A 22,163-nucleotide genomic window follows, 5' to 3' on the forward strand; every position below is an offset into this window, starting at 1 on the left:
ATAGCTAAACATTAGGCAGAATTCTGGGCATCCCCTAGGAAGAGGAGGAGGAAGGATGTAGGAGCTAGTGGGGCCAAGGACACCATAAGAACATGGCTCACAGAATCATCTAAGCAGCGCTCATAGGGGCTCACAGACACTGAAATGACAATCAGGGAGCCTGTATGGATCTGCATAGGTCTTCTACATTTATGTTATGGTTGTGTAGCTTAGTGTTCTTGTGGGACTCCCAACAGTGGGAGTGAGAGGTACCTCTGAGTCTCTCGCCTACTCTTGGAACCCTTTTCCTTCTACTGGGTTGCCTCCGTCATCCTTTATATGAGGGTTTGTGCCTATTGTAACTTGTTATGCTGTGTTCAGTTGATATCCCCATTCTTTTCTGAAGGGAAACAGGGGAGTGGATCAGGGGTGGGGCACTGGGAGGAGTGAAGGGATGGGAAACTGTGGTAGGGATGTAATACATGAGACAAGAATAAACAAATAAAAAAGAAGAAAAAAGGTCCTTATGCAAAGTGTGGTGGCACATACGTTTGATCTCAGTACTCAGGAAGCTGAGGCAGGCAGATCTCTGTGTACTTAAGGTCAGCCAAAAGGCTATATAGTGAGACCTTGTCTCAAAAAAAAAAAAAAAAAACCACCATTAATTAATAAATGGTTCTTATCAGAGTCAGGAAGAGGACATACCCCTCAAGAGCTAATGTAAAAGAGAACTACCTTCTTAAGAGAGTGACCCAAAGATGACAGCCTGTGACAAACTCAAGCCCATGAAAAATAATAAGGGCTAGAGATATGGCTTGGTGGGTAAAAGCACTTGCCTGACACGCATGAGGCTAGGAGTTCAGATCCCCAGGTCCCACAAAAATGTCTAGTGGTTATAGCAACTCATCACCAGGCAGGCAGGGACAGGATCCCAGAACAAGCTGGCCAGCTAGACTAACCAAGTTACTTAGCCGTGGGTTCAAATCAGAGACCCTGCTTCAATACATAGAATGGAAAGTGGTCAAGGAAGATGCCCAACATTAGCCTCTGACCAAAACACACACACACACCCCAATAAATAAATAATAACAAGAGTACTGATCATTGCAGGAGATCTCTGCTCTTCAGAGCAAGCCTCACTGATGGTCCTTACTGTCCTGATATGTTTGATAATTACCAAGAAAACTTTGAAGAGAAAGAGCATATGCCCTGGAAGGAATTCTGTCAATATCTCCTGAAGTTGATATTGCAATATGGAAAATTACAGACTGAATATAGGTTTTGTCCCAATTCTGTGTTCTATGAAACAGTTCTGAGGGAAGAATTCAGCTGTTCTTAGCTTCCTCTGCCCCACTGACCTAATAAGGCTGGCTTTCTAATGGACTGGCTTTCTCCCTTTCCTCTCCCCTCATCCAATGCACGATTGCTCTGCAAACTAGGAGAAGTACAGGCTTTAGGAGACTGCTTGCCTCTCTTCTCTTTTCTCCTCCTTCCTCCTAAATAGCAAACAAAGAACAAAAGTTCTTAACCCCAAGTGAGCTGTAGAAAAGGCTCACTCCTATCCTTTCATTGGATAATAACAGATGAGGCAGCTGCAGCAAGCTGTAGGTCACAAGTGACTTCCATTCTAAATTGTTCTTTGTGGGTCCTGAAGAGTTTGGCAATGATCTCCACAAGCCAAGCCCAAGTGATCTGTGTGGTTAAGGTCTATTTTCCAGATGGAAACAGACCAATATCCACTGTCTGCCCAGTTTGCCTCCAAGTCACCACCATGTAAAGGGGGTTGACCTGACAATCCAGTTGTGCCTGTTTCTGACTGCTGTTCACTTGCAGGACAGTGATGAAGTCAGGCTCAGAGCTGGTGAAAGCTGGGCTGCGAGCATTCTTTGAAAATGCTGCTGAAGACTTAGAGAAGACCTCCGAAAACCTGAAGCTGGGGAAGTTTACCCATTCCCGAACGCAGATCAAAGGTGTTTCTCAGAATATTAACTACACCACAGTGGCTCTGCTTCCCATCCTGACATCCATCTTTGAGCACATCGCTCAGCATCAGTTTGGGGTGGATCTACTCTGTGAGTCCTACTGCTGTTTGTCACCAATGTCTATGCGCTGGCCACAGACAGAGACCCACTCACTCACATTGACCTTGAGGGCAGAGTAGAAAGACAGATGTCCCACACTTTTCTTAGATTAAATTTAAAAAAAAATGCAGTGATCATCCCTTGGAAAGGAAGAAATCCTTTAGTGTGAGTTTAGAACATTTCATCTTTCTCCGATTTCACTCTGAACCAGTCTCGCCCCTGCTCCATCGAATTTGAAAAGCTTATCTGAGCAACACACCTTAGAAGTATATACCCTCTGCTGCCAGGGCTTCCAGATGCTGTGGATCATATTAAAAAGCCTTGATCATTCACTGGTACCAGGAGCAAAGGAAAGAGGTTAACATCACATGGGTTTTTCTCCCAATGGTTTTATTTTGCTTTGTACTTAGCAGAATGTCCAGCCCCACCCCCACCCCCGTGTTCATGCTCTGTCACCAAGCTTCAGGACTGCTTAAACATTGCCATGTGATTTAATTTAGCCAGTTGTCCATAGCTAGGGCTATGTCTTCCATCAGTTAGTCCCCACTAGGTAGAAGTTCTATGACATGGAAACAAGGCAGTGTCTTGGTTGAAAAATAAAACATTAAATTGTTTCTAGTTTTGTTGAAGTAGTCCTAGCAGTCCATGGTATGAGGTCTAGAGATGATTGAGGGCATGTTGCCTGCTGACAAAATTCTTTGTGTTCCTTCAGAACTCTATTCCCTTAGAAAACAGGGAAGACCATGATACAATTAAAAATACAGCCTAATATTTTAGATGATCATATTTGAGATATCTCTCTCTCCCTCCTTCTCTCTCTCTCCCTCTCCCTTCTTCCCTCTCTTTTCAACCCTCCCTCCTTCCCTTTCTCTCTGTCTCCCTCCTTCCCTTTCTCCCTGTCTCCCCCCTTCCCTTCCTCCCTCCCTCCCTCTCTGAATAAAGCATGACAGATGTACAGACCGTCTTAGAAAATTATCAAAAGTAATATAGAGGCTTCAAGTTTTATTCGCTCTTCCATCCAGAGGAAGACAATATTTCCCTCGGTAATGTTTGACTGTAATGTCGTCTTTATTGGGTAAATGACCTGTTTGGGAGATCCATTGACCAGAAGATTCCTTTCTCCAGGAAGCTTTGTGATCTCCATCAGGAGGCCTGCAAATGACATAGGTGACACCAGTGGAGCACGTCTTCCTGTCAGTGTTTTCCAACAAGTAGTAAAAGAGTGTCCGGTTTGAAGAGGATTTCACTTGTTTACAGAAACAGGGAGAAAGGAAAACTAGAGAGGGCTTGTGACTGATGCCTTCCTTAATTTTTTTTTTTCTTCATGGACTTTTCCGTGTGATGGAGCTGGAGCTGAGACTGATATGTGGCTCTGGCTTCTCTTTGTTTCAGTGAGCGATGTGCAGGTTTCATGCTACCACATTCTGTGCAGCCTCTACTCCCTTGGGACTGGGAAAAACATCTATGTTGAAAGGTAATTAGTTTTTTGCTTACTTTTTTTAAGTTAAAAACTCTTTGGCTCAAAAAAAAAAAATGTTGTGGGGGAGAGAGGGCTAACACATTCTGCCTAAACACGAGCTAAACGAGAACAAAAATAGATGCGCTAATAGGGACTTAGGCCAGCCCAAGAGTCTCCAACCCTACCCAAAGAACTACAAGCAGCTAAGGAGTGCTGAGGCTGGAGAAACAGGCTTCCCTAGGGGAAAGCACACAAACTTCACATCCAATACCAAATGATCAGTACATTATACAGACTGAGAACTGAGAGGCTGTATTTATGTTTGAGAATACATAAGTGTGTGTGTGTGTGTGTGTGTGTGTGTGTGTGTAAAACAACAATTTTTTAAAAGACGTCATGAATTTGAAAGAAAGCAAGGAGGAGTATATAGAAGGGAGTAAACAGGAAAAGGGGAAGGGAGAAAGTGTAGGATGCACATATAAAATTCTTAGAGAATAATAAGATACCATACTAAATTTTAAAACACTTAACATCTGCTTTTCAGTCCAGCAAAACCCAAATAGTCACTAATCAGGAATAGCAGCTTTACAGCTGAGTTATGAAAAATTTTGTCGTAATGTAAAAAAAAAGTAGTGAAATTAATCAGATCGAAGACTTTGGTGGAAAAAGCTACTGAATATATTTATTCAGTGTATATTCAGTATATATACTGAAAGGACTATAAAATCCCGCAAAATCATGTGCTAGAAGCCAAAAAAAAAAAATGTTGAAGGCATGTGCGCTTCATTATCAGGGCTTCTGCAAAGCTTCCAGAGTTCCTGTGGCCAAAGCTTTCTGAGACACTTGAGGGACCTAAGGCAGTGGCTTTAGTGTTTAATGAGTCTCTATGTGACACACCCTTGGACCTTTGCCACAAACAGCTGTCAGATTAGCTATGGTTTTAAACAACAAACAGTTCGGTCCCAGAAAAGCTATTTGATAATCTCGAATCTGGGCATACTTACTTGTAGGTTTGGGGTTTCAGCTTTTCCTCTATAACCAGTCTGTGATGGTGGAAGCCTGACAGCCCTTAGCTTTTCAGCCTCAGGGGCCATGTGTTATATTGTTCTGCTTAATTCCAGAGGTAAAATAAGGATAAAAGCTTCAGATTTAGCCTTATTCCTGAAGGCCTGAGTCTCTTATCCCTTTCAAATAAGCAAGCCTGAAAGAATCCAATCTGTTTTTAAGTAATTTAATCTGATCACACTTGGGGGCTCTACTAACATACCCATATATGAAGCTTGGATCAAACACCCTAAAATCCAACCCTCATTTCATACTGAAACACACATATATTAAAAGTGTGTCAGTAAAGCAAAATGAGAACTTATCCCTTCTAAGAACTTAACTGAACCGGTGGATTAAAATCCGTCTTAGGGATGAATTGAAAACCAGTCTATTCCACCAGAGTCCCAGCTTCCAAATGGCTTACAGGTTTCAAGAAACTCACCGAAGAACTAATGGTTAAATTTGCCTTATGGGGATGTGTTGTGGATAGCCCTGGGCTAATTATATTTGATGTTAACTCCATTCTCCTGTGAGTGGTTGTGAACAAGGAATGAGTCAGCACTCAGGTGATTTCCTGTAAACCTGCTTCCCACCTTAATTTGTAACAAAAAGGAGAGTTGATGATTGGGCAGATAAAAGGGAAGGTGGAGCAGGAGGGGAGAGGAAGGAGAAAATGAAAGAGGGAGGGGACAGAGAGGAGGAGGAAGAAGGAGAAAAGTGGAGCAGAAGCACGTGGCCTGGAAAAACTGCAAATTCTAAGGGGTCTCATAAGCTGTGGAAGATGGTAGTGTAGTGGTAGACCTGCCCAATCTAGGCACGCAGCATGTAATCATATTAACTGTGTCCTGTTTTCATTGCTGGGGCATATTTGGGAGGGGATTTACCGCAACAAGGATGTCTTTGCGTTTGCCTGGCTTTCCTTACTGTTTTACAGAAAACACAAAAATGGCTTTGTCATCAACAGTTAATGATTTTGGGGGTTTTGGTTTTTTTTGTTGGTGGTGTTTTTTGTTTGTTTGGTTTGGGTTTTGGGGTTCTTTTTGATGGCATTTCGCTGAGTAGCCTGAACTGTCCTGGAACTCACTCTGTAGTCCAGGCTGGCCTAGAACTCAAGAGATGCTCCTAGTTCTGCCTCCTGAGTGCTTAGATTAAAGCTATGCACCACCACTGTCCAGGTTATTGAATACCAGGAACTGGAATTACAGATGCTTGTGAGCCATCATGTGGGTGTTAAAATTGAACCCAGGTCCTCTAGAAGAGCAGTCAGTGTTCTTTTATTATTAAATATATTTATTTATTCACCTTGCAACCCAATATTAGCCCTTCCTCTGCTCCCAGTACCTCTCCCCATTTCCCTTAGAAGGGGAAGCCCTCCTCTGGGTGTCAACCCCCCACATACACACACATTCTACTCTGAAACCCCACCCCACACATTAAGTTGCTGCAGGACTACACATATACTCTCCCAATGAGGCCGAGGCTGTCCATTTAGAGACAGCCCCTGCTGACCCACATGAAGACCAAGCTGCTCATCTGCTACATATATATAGGGGGGTTAGGTCTAGCCTGTACTCTCTTTTTAGTTGGTGCTTCAGTGTCTGGGGCCCCCCAAGGTTCCAGGTTAGCTGACTCTGTTGGTCTTCCTGTGGAGTCCCTGTCCTCTTTGGCCTCCATCTTTCTCCCAACTCTTCTATGAGACTCCTGAGCTCCACCTAATGTTTGGGTGTGAGTCTCTGCATCTCTTTCCATTGGCTGTTGGGTGGATCCTCTCAGATGACAGTTAATGCTAGGTTTCTGTGCGCAAACATAACAGAGTACTATTAACAGTGTCAGGGATTGGCTCTTGCCCATGGGATGCGTCTTAGTTTGGGGCAGTCATTGGTTGGCCATTCCCTCAGTGTCCTTTCTATCTTTGTCCCTGCACATCTTATAGACAGGACACATTTTGGGTTGAAGGTTTTGTGGGTAGGTTACTGTCCTTCCCCTTTCCCTGGGTGTCCTGCTTGCAGCCAGTGCTCTTAAGCACTGAGCCATCTCTCCAGCCCCAAGATAAAAATTTTAAACTTGTATTTTTAACCAAATAAATAGAATTGATAAAGATTTTCCAATTAACTTTTCACTTAGTGAAAATATCACAGAGAGAGTGAGCGAGAGAGAGAGAGAACACACCAAGAAACCTTATATAACTTTTTGTACAGTTTCTGCATTTTTCTTTTGAAAAAAATAGACAAAAAGTTAATTTTGAAATGTCAGGCCAGAAAGCCTTGTTCACCCATGGCTTTTTGTACTTAATTCACATTCATTGCTGTGATTGCTCTGAACAGAGCTGGGAATATTGGAGTTTGGATTTTTATTCTACATTCACATAAGACTAGCTAGCCAGAATTAAAGAGACCCAACAACTGGAAACCTAGCAACTTAGGATCCTAGGACTGTGCTGTTGGCACAAGCAATGGTTTTTATGTCTGTTTTTGCTTGTTTTGATTTTTCTCTTGTTCTGTTTTATGTTCTAATTGTAATACTTTCCATATGTAAAGTTAAAAGTCTGCCACCTTCTTTACTCTATGCCACATCCCATCCAGACCCACTCCCCTGAGAAGTCACTAGCCACATTTGGGTATGCATCAGTCTTGATGATTTCTCTGTATACGAATTTTCAGGCATGTGAGATCATAGGATACATAGAATTTTGCAGCTTTGTCATATTAGAAAAAGACAAAAACCTGATTTCTTTAACCTATAAATCATATTTCAAATATATCATTTAGTATACTATATCTATTAAGTTTCCACTTTAGAAAAAAAGCAAATTGTATATACAACAATTCTAGCCTACTTCTCATCCCGTTTTCTATTTTGCTATAAAATTCACCGTAGCGTTTGCATTTTGTCCTGATACTCACTTCCCGGCCCACTTTACTTTGTGCCTCCATCGTTTAGCACATCGTCCAAATTTCTGAACAGAAATTCCCTATTCTTAGTTTTCTTTAAATTTAGTTTTTTTTTTTGTTTTTTTTTGTTTTTTTTTTTTTTTTGTCTTTTGACAGTCTGGAGTCATCATGGGACAGTCACTTCTGTAAGAGCCCTGAAGTCTCTGGGAACTTTATAATGTCCACATAGAGCCTTAGCTACCATCAATCATTTTCTCTCCAATGCATCCAGCACTCCACTCACACATGGCATTACAGAGGAGAGCAGGGAACTGACAGTTCATAGCTTTCCTTCATTTGCCTGTGATGCATCCCAGGACTGACTATTCTATTTAACCCTCTTCACTTTACTCTGCAGGTCAAGAAATTTTGCTTTATTTGGGAAATGTTTCCTTTTCAGTAGTTTGTATTACAAACAACTGATTTTAGCCTGTGGTTGACTGGTTCCATTACTTTTAGCCACTGGTAAAACAGCAATAAGCAGGGCAAGAACCCCCCACCCCCACCCCTCAAGGGGAAAGCTCCTGCAACTTAAATCCTTTTGCCCCTATCTCTTCAAAGTACTACTGCCTCCCTGCAGCCTCTAATTCATGGACCTTTTGAGAACATTCCAAGTCTAAACTACAGCACAGTTTTTGGTGTGTGTGTGTGTGTGTGTGTGTGTGTGTGTGTATGTTTTCCCTGTTTTTTTGTTCAGGGAAAGTAATCCTGTGTAAGTTTGTTCCTTAACTTTTCACACCTGGTTTCTTACTAGAAACTATTAGCTGGTTGTTTTCTTTCTGTTTAACAATTTTTATGATTTTTTTTTCCAAAAACTTCCTCTGTGTTAATATTTTCAATTTTATTTTCTGTAAGTGTATAGAGAATACACATTCTGTTTTTCTTTTTCTGGATAAATTTATCATCTTTTTCTCTCTTTTTTGCTGCTAGGAATATTGTTAATTCTCAAGAACAAAGGCCTGTGCATGCGTGCATATGTATGTGTGTGTGTGTGTGTGTGTGTGTGTGTGTGTGTGTTAAAACAGTTGAGAGTGAACTGGAAGGAAACAGCAGGCAGCTTCAAAGCTGAGAACCTGGGATAGGGCCAAGCCCTTCCTAGAGCTCTAATGTCCACTCCTAAGACAAGTAAATGGCTAGCCCAGATGAGAAGTGAGTAAAACTCTCACATTGCAGCCAGGTGTTTCTTGAGAAATTTAATATATGCTCACCCTCTGGTGAGCTTGGGTCTGCAGCTCCAAAGCAAGTTCCTTCTCATTACTTCCTGCCAATGCACCTCCAGGAGTTTCTCCAGACTGAGAGGACAGGTGACAGGAATTACAGGCACATACCATTCTTGGCCCCATAGCTTAACTCTGCAAGATGGAAGCTCCCCACATATATATTGTCCACCAGGTCTTTAATGAATTTCATAGACCTAAACGCTCACTGTTTCAAGCAACTCCTAAATCCTGTATATACCTCCAAAGACTTCTTCAGTCTTCTAATTCTGGAAATTATGGGTTTTGGCTCTTATTATTGCTGTTATCATTGTTATTGTTGCTGGTTTTTAATTTATTAGTTAATTAGTTTCATGCTTATCAGTGTTTTGTTTGAATGTGTGTGCAACATATGCATGCCTTGTACCCCAGAATGTCAGAAGAAGATGCCAGGTGCTCTAGAACTGGGGTTATACATGGTTATCTGTTGCCATGTGCTGAGAATCAAACCCAGGTCCTCTCAAAGATCATCCAGTGCTCCTAACTTGATAAGTCATCTTTAAGGCCCCTTCTGTAGAGTATGTTTTAATTCCTGTACCCCCACTTGATTGGTTACTACTTTGTGGTCTGGGGTTATAATACATATTATAACTTCAGCACAGATCCAGATGTCTGTTTAATTTCTTTTCTAATATCGAGTTTTAGAGAGAAACATATAGTAGAACCAGCATGTCTCCAGCACCTTTTGTATAAAATGAGACATGACAGCTCCATGGGATTGTTAAGGGGAAGGTTCTTGTTGTAGACATGACAGAGAGAACCACCAAAGGAAGAATTCAGAGCAGAGAAAGTAGCAGACTGACCATGGCCAGCAGACTGGACCAGGTCATGAGGGAAGCAGGAAGAGAGCAGAGAGAGGGAGAGAAACATAGAAAGAGGGGGAGCAAGAAAGAAGACAAGGAGAGTGGGCAGAAGAAAGAATAGAGCCAGCACAGCAATGTTACAAGAATGAACAGCTTGATGGGAGGGACGGGGAGGATGTGAGAAGACCTTACAAGAGCCTAGATGCCATCAGCACGGAGATGGCATGTACAACAGGGTTTTGGGATACTGAGGGAGCCTGGAGGTCACAATGGTCATTTGTCCCTCCTGGCAGTGGTAAGGGAAATGGCTCCTTTGGTAGAGTGGAACAAGCCTCATAAGTTCCCGAGGAGGGCTGGCTTTTATCGAGTTTCCTTTGGACCTGATAACCTTTAACTAAGTTTTTCTTGACAAAAGAGAGTTCCAGGACAGCCAGGGTTACACAGAGAAACCTTGTCTCTAAAATAAAATAAAATAAAATCTATTGAATGGCAGGGGGAATCACTGAGTATTCGGCCCAGCTCCACCTGACAAGTGACTTGTAGTTAGAAAAGAATCACTTACTTCAGTGATGGGAGTGATTGTGAAAAGAAAAGGTAAACAACACGGAGTGGAGAAGTGTCTTTTGGAATACTTTGAAGTCAGAATAGTATTGAGAATTACATAAATCTGTGAGGTTTTCATATACCGAATATCGAAGAGTAAACATATTGTTTATTTGATCATGCAAAATTCTTGAGTTCTCCAATATGGAGTGTTTTTGTTTTTTGGGTTTTTTTTTTGTTTGTTTTGATTTTTTGGTTTTGTTAGAAATATTGATTTAAAGAGATTTCAGGGAAGATTTTTCAGACAATCAAGTTTGGTTCTTCATTTTGTTAATCTTTAATCTCAGTTTTATTTTGAATGAAAACTAATTTTTTTTTTCCTTCACACTTTAGATGTTTGTTCCTTCCACCTTCCTGGCTTGCACTGATCAATCATTTCTGCTTGTACATCACACCTATCTAAGCCACCAAGCTTATTAACATTGCCATTTAGGACTGTGCCCCACCCCCACCGTGTGTTCTACTCTGTTCATGCTACTTCCTCTCCATAGTATCATGCATGTACAGGACGGAAGTTTAAATTCATGACACATATATGTGTATAAAGTATTTGTCTTAGGGTTTGTGCTGCTGTGAAGAGACACCATCACCATAGCAACTCTTCTCAAGAGTTTCATCAGGGCTGGCTTACAGTTCCGAGGTTTAGTCTGTGGTTACCATGATGGGAAGTATGGCAGAACATGGGCCAACATGGTGCTGGAGAGGTAGCTGAGAGTTCTACATCTGGATCAGGTAGCAGCAGGAAGAAAGAGTAACACTGGGCCAGGCTTGGTCATCTGAAACCCCAAAGTCCACCCCAGCGACACACTTCCTCCAACAAGGATACATCTATTTCAACAAGGCCACACCTCCCAACAGTGCCAATCTCTATGAGCCTATGGGGGCCATTTTCAATCAAACCACCACAATACTATTCGATACTCTAATTTATTTGTCTTTGACTGTGTCCCTGACAATAGACATTTGAGAGGTTCACTGTTGCTGACATCATGTAAATAAGAGATTGACAAAGAAAGCCCCATAATTTGGAAATTAGGAACTAATAAATACTGGAATACATATTGAAACCTCTCCTTGACTTACTTACTTATGTGAAAAATACTCTATCTGACAGTAAAGATTAAAGAAAAAATGGTTTCCATATCCAATGATAAACCGCAAGACCTTTCTTTTATTTTTGGTTGCTATGGAGCTAGCCATGCAGCCTCTGCCCTGCCTGGAAGCCTTGCTTACATCTACATTACCCCCTAGGGGCACTAATGACTGGAGAAACCTATGTCTCCCTCCATCACTCTATGAGCCTGGAAGCCCCAGGTCATTCTCTCTGGCATTTCATAGCCAGAAGGATTAATTGTCAGTCTTGTGGATTTTACTGTGTTAGCAGCTGGGCCAGGAGAGCTGTTGTTTATCTCTCTTGACTGAGCAGCTAATTAGCATCCACATGTGTTCCTGACTAGAGAGTGCCCTGTTGAGAAGCTGGTGTGACTTAGATTTTTCAGTAATTAATATCAGAGAGGACAGGGTCATGTCCCTGTCACTGCCACCCTGCACAACTGGGACTTCTCAGCTCTTTTCTCCCCCTCAAGGCTTGCCTTTATAGCTGCCTCACTGTCTAAATACCCACTATCATGAGCTCAGGACACCAATTTCAGTAAAACAGAGCAAGTGTGTCACCACTTCCCAGTGCCACCAAAAATTTACCTTCAGTCCTGGGATCCTACCTAATCATTTCTTACCATATATGAATGTCTCCTAGATTCTCTTCCATCTGTGCTCCACCCCCAATGACAGCCCCTTCCCTGCCACACTTTCTCATTCTCTTCTTCCAAAGCGATACAGAAGAGACATCCTATAACTTCTTATTGACCATTCTGTTGGTACACACTGTGAAATGGCCCTTTGTGGGACACTCATCTCAGTTATTCTTCCCTGTCCTCTTTGAGGGTACTGGCCATTTCAGATGGGAAGTTAAAGAGATGCTCTTTTCTTCAGGCCTATCTGCTATCTTGAGCTTGCCCAAAAGGCAAAGAAGAAAGAAGAGGTTATGAGAAGGATGGTTGATGGAAAAGGCCTGGTTTGGAGGCTGCTCAGAAGTGGGCCTAGGCAGCAGTTTATACACCTCTCCTCCTCCCTCTCCCTCTCCTCCTCTCTCTCTCCCTATTCCTCTCTCTCTTCCCACTGACACATCTCCAGAGAAGAGACTCAGACAGCATTGGTACACAAACACAAGGCCTTAGCTTGGCCCAAGGGTGCTTTGCCTCTGAAGCCTACCTGGGTCAGGAGAAGAAGTCAGAAGGAATCTAACAGCCAGACCTCTCCCTGGAGGACAAGGCTGTGCCATCATCTAGGAAGTGGTGAACTGACTAACGACCCCTCCTACTGGAGTGATCTGAAAGTCATTCCCTCGAACACTTCATAGCACATAAGCGGTTCATTTCTTAAAAGCTGAGCCTGAGAAAATAAAGGATAAAAAATGCATTTATTAGTTTTTCTTCAGAGTGGTTTAAAATTTCACTTTTTGAGCCGGTTTGGTAATTGAGTGAAGCCTGGGTGGGTTTTCCTGTGAATCCAAAGCTTTATGCCAACTCAGCCTCCCTCTGCCTTTCTCCCCTCTCTAATCAGCACAGTCCTCTTACATCTAAGGCATTCTGTACTCTCTCAGGCTGCCCTCAAGATTCCAATCTACTCCAACAGCCTTCTCCAGTCATTTTATTCAAAAAAAGGTTAAGATCACATTTTAAAAATTCAACTCAAATGCATCTCTCTCTCTAAAATAGCTGCAGAGTGAAGCTAATCCTTATGATTGCTTTGTAAAGACCTGGCTTTTTAAGTTGCATGCCTTTGGGGTTCTGTATGGAATATATGTTCTATCATTGATCTATAATAGCAAAAAGGGACTTCACCACATATTGTAGTAAAAGTAATTGGGGTGTTTCTATCCCACCTTGGATCATTTAGCTCCTAAATAAAAGACATAAAACCCTTATATTTATAATAAACCTTAATGCACTAGAGCTGGGCAGGTATCAACCCTCTATGCTAGTTTGTCTACTTCCTTGTCAATAACCCCAAGATATAACTTGCCATGTTCTGTCTGAGACACTCCTACTCCAACTGACCAGCTCTCATGGCCATGTTCTCACAATCTACCTACCACCCCATGAAGTTTTCCTCTCCCCTCTCCCCTCTCCCCTCTCCCCTCTCCCCTCTCCCCTCTCCCCTCTCCCCTCTCCCCTCTCCCCTCTCCCCTCTCCCCTCTCCCCTCTCCCCTCTCCCCTCTCCCCTCTCCCCTCTCCCCTCTCTTCTTTTGGTCTCTGCTTCAGACCCCAAGCCCAGGAACCAAAGCCCTGACTATCTCCCTTCTGCCCAGCGACAGACTGTAGGCATCTTTATTCAACCAATATTTTTAAATTAAGGAGCAAAATTACATAGCATCATTTGGTACACATGAGGATCTTCTCATCCCTAGGAGTAACCAGACCCTGGGGGCCAGTATTTAGCATTATAATACATAGCAACAGACCAAACCTCAGCAACCACCAATTTAACCAAAGGTTATATTTAGGAGCAATTTGGCTTGCTTTTCAGTGAAAAAAAAAAAAATGCTACCACTTCTATAAATCCTTGTTATCTACTTTCAGAGAGTCTATGCTTTTGAAATTCCAGCTTCTTTGTGCTGTTAAAATTGTTGGTTCTTGACACAATGAGGGGTAAATAACCCACACAGTCTTGGGTGCAGGTCTCGGTTGGGGACTAGAGGGAGTCTTATAACTTGACAGCCTGTTCCACAAATTTTCAGGTACACCTTCTCCAGCAAGCTGCTATTTCCATGATGGTCCTATAACAGCCCCGCAGCATATCATTATATCATCTTAGCTACAGCTAGATTTGAAGCAGTGAGCTCAATCTAAACTGTTAGTATTTGGGTAAAGTTGGGAAGAGAAAGTGCACACAGTCCTACTATGCCTCAGGATGTCCAGTGGAGTAAAACATAGGAAAGTAGTGAGACATCCTGAGGAGGGGACCTAGCTGGTGTGTGGGGTCCGCATATGAGTGGCACCACTTCTAAATGGACTTCTTTGTTTCCAGGCAACGTCCTGCTCTTGGAGAATGTCTGGCTTCCCTAGCAGCTGCTATCCCTGTGGCCTTTCTGGAGCCCAGCCTTAACCGCTATAATCCCCTCTCAGTCTTCAACACCAAAACACCCAGGGAGCGGTCTAGTAAGTATCAACTCGGGGAGTAGCCAGGAAGGGGGCAGGATAGAACCACAGCTCTGTAGTGTGTTGGGTCACATGAGGTGGTATTAACTACTTTTCTTGTACCAGTTAACACATCACAAGGAAAAACACTTTTTTATTACAGCTTGTGGTTTAAGAAGTTCATTCTCTCAAGGCCAAGAAGGCATGGAGGTAAAAGTTATGAGGCAGCTAGTCACATTGTGTCCACATTGAGAAAGAGGGAGACGAATGTTGGTTCCTTACTCACTTTCTCCTTTTTATTCACTCTGAGACCCCAGCCCATGGAGTGGTGCTGCCTACACTCAGGGGGGTTCTTCCCTCCTCAGCAAAGCCTCTCTGGTAATCCCCCCTCAGGCCTACCTACAGGGAATTCTAAATCTCACTAAGTGAACCAGGTTAATCATCACAATGTGAAGAAGGTAGGTCAGCGGGTCTGAGTTAGAGACCAGATATTGTCTGTATCTTGTTGGAGACTTGAGCTTGAAAACGACTTTTTTGATGATTAGACTTTTGATAGTTGTTTCATACTGAGGAGACAGTCTAGGTGGATTCTCATGTCCTGACATCGCAAGACCTTGAGGTCTTTTGTCTCCGCCCCTCCCCCCCCCACCCCTCCCCCTGCCCCCAGGTCTTCATTTCTTGTTTGAGCCTAGGGACATGATTACTTTTATCTAGTCTTTAGTCAGCGTGCCATCGAAAAGGACCATATGCATAATAACAGCCTAAGTATAGTCTTCAAAAGAAAGTTGTTCTTCAATAGGATACTGAGCACATATTATCTGCCATCACAGAAAATAAGACATGGGATAGCACCAGAAGGAACTGTAGTTATACACGGAAGAGTCTTTTTAACAGAAGAATTGACATGCATTAAGTTCTATAACACAGATTGGTAAAGTATGTACATAGGACAAATGTGGCCCACAGCCTATTTTTTTTTTTTTTAACAAATAAAGATTTCTCAGCAAACAACCAATAACCATTAAAGCTAAAATCCAAATCAAGCTGCAATCCTTCTTCCGGAGAGTGAAAGCAAGTAACCTCATATTTGGATTCAGTGTGATATTAGTAAGATTATTACCGGGAGTCCACTAGAGATGACCACTCGGAGACAGTTTATAACCAGTTGAAAGTCTTTATTCCATCTAGCTGGGACTAGCTGAAGTAATCGGGATCCAAGTGTGGTGCCAAGTGTTTAGGTTTAGGGGCTGTAGAGGTAAAAATACATCATGGTATCTTGCTGACAGCTACACAGGAAAGTTTTGTGCCAACAAGCAGTTTAACAGAAGCTAAGATAAGTAGTTAGCTGGAGGGAGAGGTTTGCACAAGCAGGCAGTTTAACAGAAGCTTGGGCATCTTGACCTTAGGTTCCTAGAATAGAGTTGGGATTCTATTTACAGGGGCTTCTATCTTCTATCAAGAAGATTCTAGTTAAACCTGAAATGGCTTGAGCAAGAATAGAAGATGGAGAAAGCTCTGTATTGTCTTGGGATGGCACAAGATGACACAAGATGTCACAAGATGATAGGCTCAAATAAAACCTCTTCAATAGCTTTATTTTTAGTAAAGCTTGAATTCCAATAGAACTATAGTGCTTTGATGAAATCTGAAGCCCAAACTGCCAAATTGTAGGCCTCGCCATATTAGGAGAAAGAAAAATATAGTAAGTCATTTTAAACTATAGTCCATCTCATCTGGAGACACGGTTTTCTGAAATTATGGATATATACTGCAAATGAACAGCCATACTCCATAAAAGTTCCATTTATTTCAGGTGCTTTCTCAAACTGTCATGAGGTCCTAAGCACACCTTGTCACCAGTGTCCTTCTAATCTAGAATGCAGAGTGCTAAACTACAGCAGTTTCAGTCTTTATTGCTTATTTCACATACAAAGAATACCCTACCCCAACCCTCCCCCCCAAAAAAAAGGGTCCCCAGGATAATTTAGGTTAAGACCACTAATAAAATTCTACTGAATTAGAATAACAGTGGGAACTAGAGGCTGGCATTTGATATGCACCACAGGTCACCAATAGAAAACCAGATGCCCCATTCACCAAAGGCAAGGGGAGATGAGAAAAGTGGCTCTCTCTGGCAGGCAGAAACCTATTTCACAGGTTGTTGTTGTCGGTGTGTCAAGTTTGAGCTGAGTCCATACTGTCATTTTGGGGTCATTTTTGCCTTTTAGGGACCTTTGGACCTACTACCTTTTTCCATCAGCAACACTGAGACTTGACCCCCAAGTCTCCTGCTTTTTGCAGTTGGTTTAAATAAGCAATGAATGAATGCTGAGCATCTCTGTGGCTCTTTCTAAAGTCATATCTGCATCAAAATGAATTTTGGGGTGTGTGAATTACCTGGAGAGTAACTGATAGCTTAATGGGACGTAAGACTGTAGACTTCATTCATTACAAAATGGGTAGCCTAAGGAGAAAAGGAGAGGAAGGAATGTTTAAGGTAACAATGATGGCTTTTTTTTTAAATGTATGGATTGATTTATAGCATCAATCTTCCAACAATTGGACATCACTATTAATTGATGTTTAGTGTTGTGCCAATAAAGTTAATTATATTAGAAGCCTCAATACCCTAAGAAGATGTGTCACTTTCTTTTTTTTTTTTTTTTTTGAAGATTTATTTATTTATTTTATGTATATGAGTACACTGTGTCTGTCTTCAGACACCCCAGAAGAGGGCATCAGATCTCATTACAGATGGTTGTGAGCCACCATATGGGTGCTGGGAATTGAACTCAGGACTTCTTGAAGAACAGTCAGTGCTCTTAACCACTGAGCCATTTCTTATCCAAAGCTAAAATATGCCTAAGAAAAAGCTTAATACCGTTTTGTGACACTTATTCAAGCTGGCATAAAACCTTAGTCACATAGAAATAGCCTATTAGTCAGAGTATGGGGCTGACAAAAACATCCTGTCATCAGCCTCCTTGCTTCCTTTCCATACCCTGTTTCAATAATGAGCCACTGAGAAAAGAGGTCCAATTCCAGTGGAAGCGATCAGCCTGCCTTGCAAAGGGCCAGTGCTCTTTGGATGAAGAGCCGCTAGGAGAAATGAATAAAGAACTTTCGAATCTTACTCAGTGCTTGTCAGAGTCACTTGGTTGATGTGTTAAAGATCTCCAAGGCCTACCACTGCCACTGGTATGTCTAACTCAGTAGACCTGGAGTAAGGCCTGAGGACCTACATCTCTGATGTGTTTCCAGGGGATACAGCTGCTGCAAGTGAAAGGCCCTCACCAACAGAACTGTTATATAACAGCTACAAGTGCAGTATGTTCTAATGACTTTTCCCAACACTCTTGTGTCTGCCTCTAATCAGGTTCCTTTGAGGCTGACTTCAGGTAGCTAACATACCAGAATTTGCTCTTTGAGATTATCATGTGACATTTGGAGCCCCAAAACACCCTGTGAATCATAAATGTTGGTCCCGTTCAAGGACCAATTATTGTATGTATAAATAACTTCTAAAGGTCATTATCATGACTGCAGTGCACCAACCTTAAGCAACGTCTTGTTCTTCTTATATGGGAGAAAGAAGTGTCTATGGTGATAATTATGCATGTGACTTTTAGACACACACACCTGAGCTTTCTTATATATAACTGTGCTAGCAAATAAGTGTGTCAGTTGCCTGTGCTGGTTGATATTGTTCTGAATGTTAAGCTCCTGGTGCAAAGTTTGGCTTCTCAGCATTTAACTATTTGCTCTGATAGTGTATATGTAAAATTACCTTGTGTATAAGGGTCTCCCAGGATTCCCAGATTGCCACCCATGTTTTCTGATGCACAGAGCAAGGTCCTTTGTCAACATCCAACATCAGCAATACAAAAGAAAAGAAATCTAATCCTCTCTAAAATAATACTGAATTCTACTTTCATTTCATCCCGGGTGCCCCTATCCAGTGAAGTGACCTCAGGCATACAGAACAGAGAAAAGGGAGTTAACTCACTAGTCCCAGGAAATATGCTTTCTTGAAAAGCAAAGTGTGTGACAGACAGAGAGTCACTTAAGTCACCTGAAGTTATTGATCATTTTTGTTGTAAAGGCATAGGATCAATCCAGGAGCGATTTTTTTTCCTTAGTGTATTTTGAACAAGATGCTAAGTATTAGAGCCTCTAGCCCAGTTGCAGGGATGTTAGATGGGACGTTTTCCTTTCCCTTTGTCTTAGTCAGTTTCTACTCCTGCACAAACATCATGACCAACAAGCAACTTGGGGAGGAAAGGGTTTATTCAGCTTATACTTCCATATTGCTGTTCATCACCAAAGGAAGTCAGGACTGGAACTCAAGCAGGTCAGGAACCAGGAGCTGATGCAGAAGCCATGGAGGGATGTTCTTTACTGGCTTGTTTCCCCTGGCTTGCTCAACCTGCTCTCTTGTAGAACCCAAGACTAGCAGCCCAGGGATGGTCCCACCCACCCACAAGGGGCCTCTCCCCCTTGATCACTAATTGAGAAAATGTCCCACAGCTGGATCTCATGGAGGCACTTCCCCAACTGAAGTTCCTTTCTCTGTGATAGCTCCAGCTTGTGTCAAGTTGACACAAAACTAGCCAGTATACCCTTCTATGGGACGTGAAATGATCGGGATGATTGATTGAAATAGAATTTGGCATTTGAACATTGAGTTACTTTGCTCTGGGTGCTATTGCTTCTTGCAATGGACACGTTGATCCCAATAGTCAGGCCAAGAGGGACTAGCAAAGGATCTGTTTGTCACAAAGTAGCCTCATGCACTGTACCTCACCAGTGTCTCCATTGTGCTGCTTTAGCTCTGTTTTTTAACTTCAATGTGGCATTTAGGGACATGCCCCTGAAAACTACAGCCTACACACAACTCAAGTCCTGAGGCTGCTCTCCTCCATGCTCATTCCTTTAAGGCTCTGCAGTGGAAATTTACATGTAGAGGCCAAAAGAATGGTACACTACATCACTCTGTTTTTGACTCAATGTGCCTTTCTTCTTCCTGTACTCTCTCGGTCAGTTCTGGGGATGCCAGACAAGGTGGAGGACATGTGTCCTGACATCCCTCAGCTGGAAGGCCTGATGAAGGAAATCAATGACTTGGCCGAGTCAGGTGCCCGGTACACTGAGATGCCCCATGTCATTGAAGTGATCTTGCCCATGCTCTGCAACTACCTGTCCTACTGGTGGGAGCGAGGACCTGAAAACCTGCCCCCCAGCACAGGACCCTGCTGCACCAAGGTCACATCTGAACACCTCAGCCTCATCCTGGGCAACATCCTGAAAATCATCAACAACAACCTGGGCATTGATGAGGCCTCCTGGATGAAGCGCATCGCAGGTACCAATCAATACTCTTTCTCTCGCGGTCTTTGGCTCTACAGTTAAGGCAGTCAGAATCTCTTCTTAACTCGTTTACTAATTCTGTGATTTTGAGCAAGTTCTGTTCTGTGTTTTAATCTTCTACCTCACATTTGCTTAGCAGTCAACTTGAGTCTAGGGATGAAGACCAAATTGTAGCGGGGCTGGAGAGATGGTTCAGCGGTTAAGAGCAATGACTGCTCTTCCAGAGGTCCTGAGTTCAATTCCCAGCAACCACATGGTGGCTCACAACCATCTGTAATGAGATCTGATACCCTTCTGGCATGTCTGAAGACAGCTATAGTATACTCATATACATAAAATAAATAAATCTTTAAAAAAATTAAAAATATAAGACCAAATTGTAGAGTATTTGCCTAACATGTTTGAGTCCCTGGGTTCAATCCCCAACCCTGCATAGACCAGGCATGTTAGCATACCCCTGTAACATGGGCTCTTGGGAGGCAGAGGTAGGAATTCAAGGCCAGCCTGAGACATGTCTCAAACAAAAACAGCATAGTAAACTGAATGGCATGCTTTCCTCAAACCCTTACCGACCCCCCCCCCCCCCTGCTCAGAGATCTCCAAGAAGCCCTGTAGATCAGCTGCCCTCCTCTGGGATGATCATTACTTTATTTGTTTTTTGGTGCTTAAGAAATCCCAGCACTTGGGAGGCAGAGGCAAGCGGATTTCTGAGTTCGAGGCCAGCCTGGTCTACAAAGTGAGTTCCAGGACAGCCAGGGCTACACAGAGAAACCCTGTCTCAAAAAACCAAAAAAAAAAAAAAGAAACCCATTGGCAGCCGGGCAGTGGTGGTGCATGCCTTTAATTACAGCACTACAGCAGAGGCAGGCGAATTTCTGAGTTCAAGGCCAGCCTGGTCTACAGAGTGAGTTCTAGGAGAGCCAGGACTACACAGAGAAAAACCTATCTTGAAAAACCAAAAAAAAAAAAAAAAAAGAAAGAAAGAAAGAAAGAAAGAAAGAAAGAAAGAAAGAAAGAAAGAAAGAAATCAATCCTTTGGCTCTCTTGTTACTAATTATTGGTAAATAACCATTTGCATTTTGTACTTTTATATAAAACTCAAATTCCTCAATGTCATTCAGCATTTTCATTTCTAAGACTGCCTTGAATGTAGCTAACAATAGCAGCACTTTGTTTTGTTGCTTTTTTTTTTTTATTTTCTCTCTTTCTTTGTATCCTTTTTAACTCCTGGCATGTAATAAGCTCTAAATAAATGCTATTAGCCAATTTTCTGTTCTCGAAGACACCAAAAGAGGGAAACTTTTGGAAAATGTCAAGCAACCCAAGTCAAGAAACCATGAATACATGAATATTTAGTACCCTGCCTGTCACACTAGAGTTTGAGAGATCCACACTGTGGAAAATCATTGTTTTTGATGGAACATCAGTTTAGGTCAGGGAGTCCACTTGTCACAGCTTCCTGCATCTGACCTCCTGGACCATGAAATGCCAATGCTAGGCTACAGAGAGCACAGCACTGAATGGTGATCTTCCCTGGCAAATGCAGAGACACATTTGTAGAAGAATAAGTGGGAAGTATTCCTACATTCTCTCGGTCTCAGAAATGAACTGAGATTAAAATTGTAACTAAAATGCAGACCCTGTGGACAGAAAATAAACAGGGTAGACAGTCCCTGATTGCCAATTATCCTTAAAAGGTTGTTAATCCTAAGGCAATTTAATGGATTCTTATAGTGCGAGTTAAGGGAAGGCCAAGGATCAGGAAATCTGCTCCCTTCCTCCCAGGCTGGGAGAGTTTCCTGTCACTGAAGAGAACACTGATGGAAACAGAATTGTAGCTGTCCTTCCTGCAGCAAATCCAGAGCTCATTCAGTGAGGCCACTTAACTCCTGGTGACTAATGCAAGTCAGTTTCAAGGACCTAATTTCAGCTCAATTCAGTAAACCAGTGGGCCTGTGCCTTGGAGATTGCTAAGAAGTCAGGACTCCATGGTTAATGCATGTCATCAAAAAAGCTATCTTTGCCTTCTCCAGTAGAAGCGCTTTCCCTTCCTCCTTTAATTGACTTTCGTCCCTAAGCTAAAGAAATGTGGAAATAGACATTCAAACGTCCACTGCCAATGGTTCAGGATGCATTCATTTCATTTCACTTTTTCTTGCAATTACTCTGATTCTTATACTCACACTATTCAGCTCAGCTGACCTAATTCATAATAGTATAATCAGAATCTTATCAATGGGATATAAAAAATAGGATAAGACATGAAGGTTTCCATTTGTTCTTTGTATCAAAGGCCAGCATGGCAGCCCTGATAACTTCTTGTTCAGCTTCTCTGCTCCTAGTAATGCCCCAGTTTTTCCAAGCCCATACTCCCTCTCTCAAAGCATAAAGAGGATGTCAGTGCTGAGAGCTTAGAACCTGACTGGACTATTATGCCTT

The 22,163-nt window shown here is 42.4% G+C and overlaps 1 protein-coding gene across 2 annotated transcripts in view; it reads left to right on the forward strand.

The window, feature by feature from the left end:
* The window catches only part of Ryr3 (ryanodine receptor 3), a 569,960-nt gene that overhangs the window by 477,396 nt on the left and 70,401 nt on the right, over positions 1-22,163 (forward strand). For both annotated transcript variants that reach the window (XM_029469442.1, XM_085834580.1), the window contains 4 exons: positions 1,813-2,051; positions 3,453-3,534; positions 14,248-14,378; positions 19,399-19,719. In XM_029469442.1, the coding sequence (XP_029325302.1) occupies positions 1,813-2,051; positions 3,453-3,534; positions 14,248-14,378; positions 19,399-19,719 (773 nt within the window). The remainder of the gene's footprint in view (positions 1-1,812; positions 2,052-3,452; positions 3,535-14,247; positions 14,379-19,398; positions 19,720-22,163) is intronic.

This window comes from Mus caroli, unplaced genomic scaffold (genome assembly GCF_978045245.1).
Source record: "Mus caroli unplaced genomic scaffold, Mus_caroli_1 scaffold_2, whole genome shotgun sequence".
NCBI classification, from domain to species: Eukaryota; Metazoa; Chordata; class Mammalia; order Rodentia; family Muridae; genus Mus; species Mus caroli.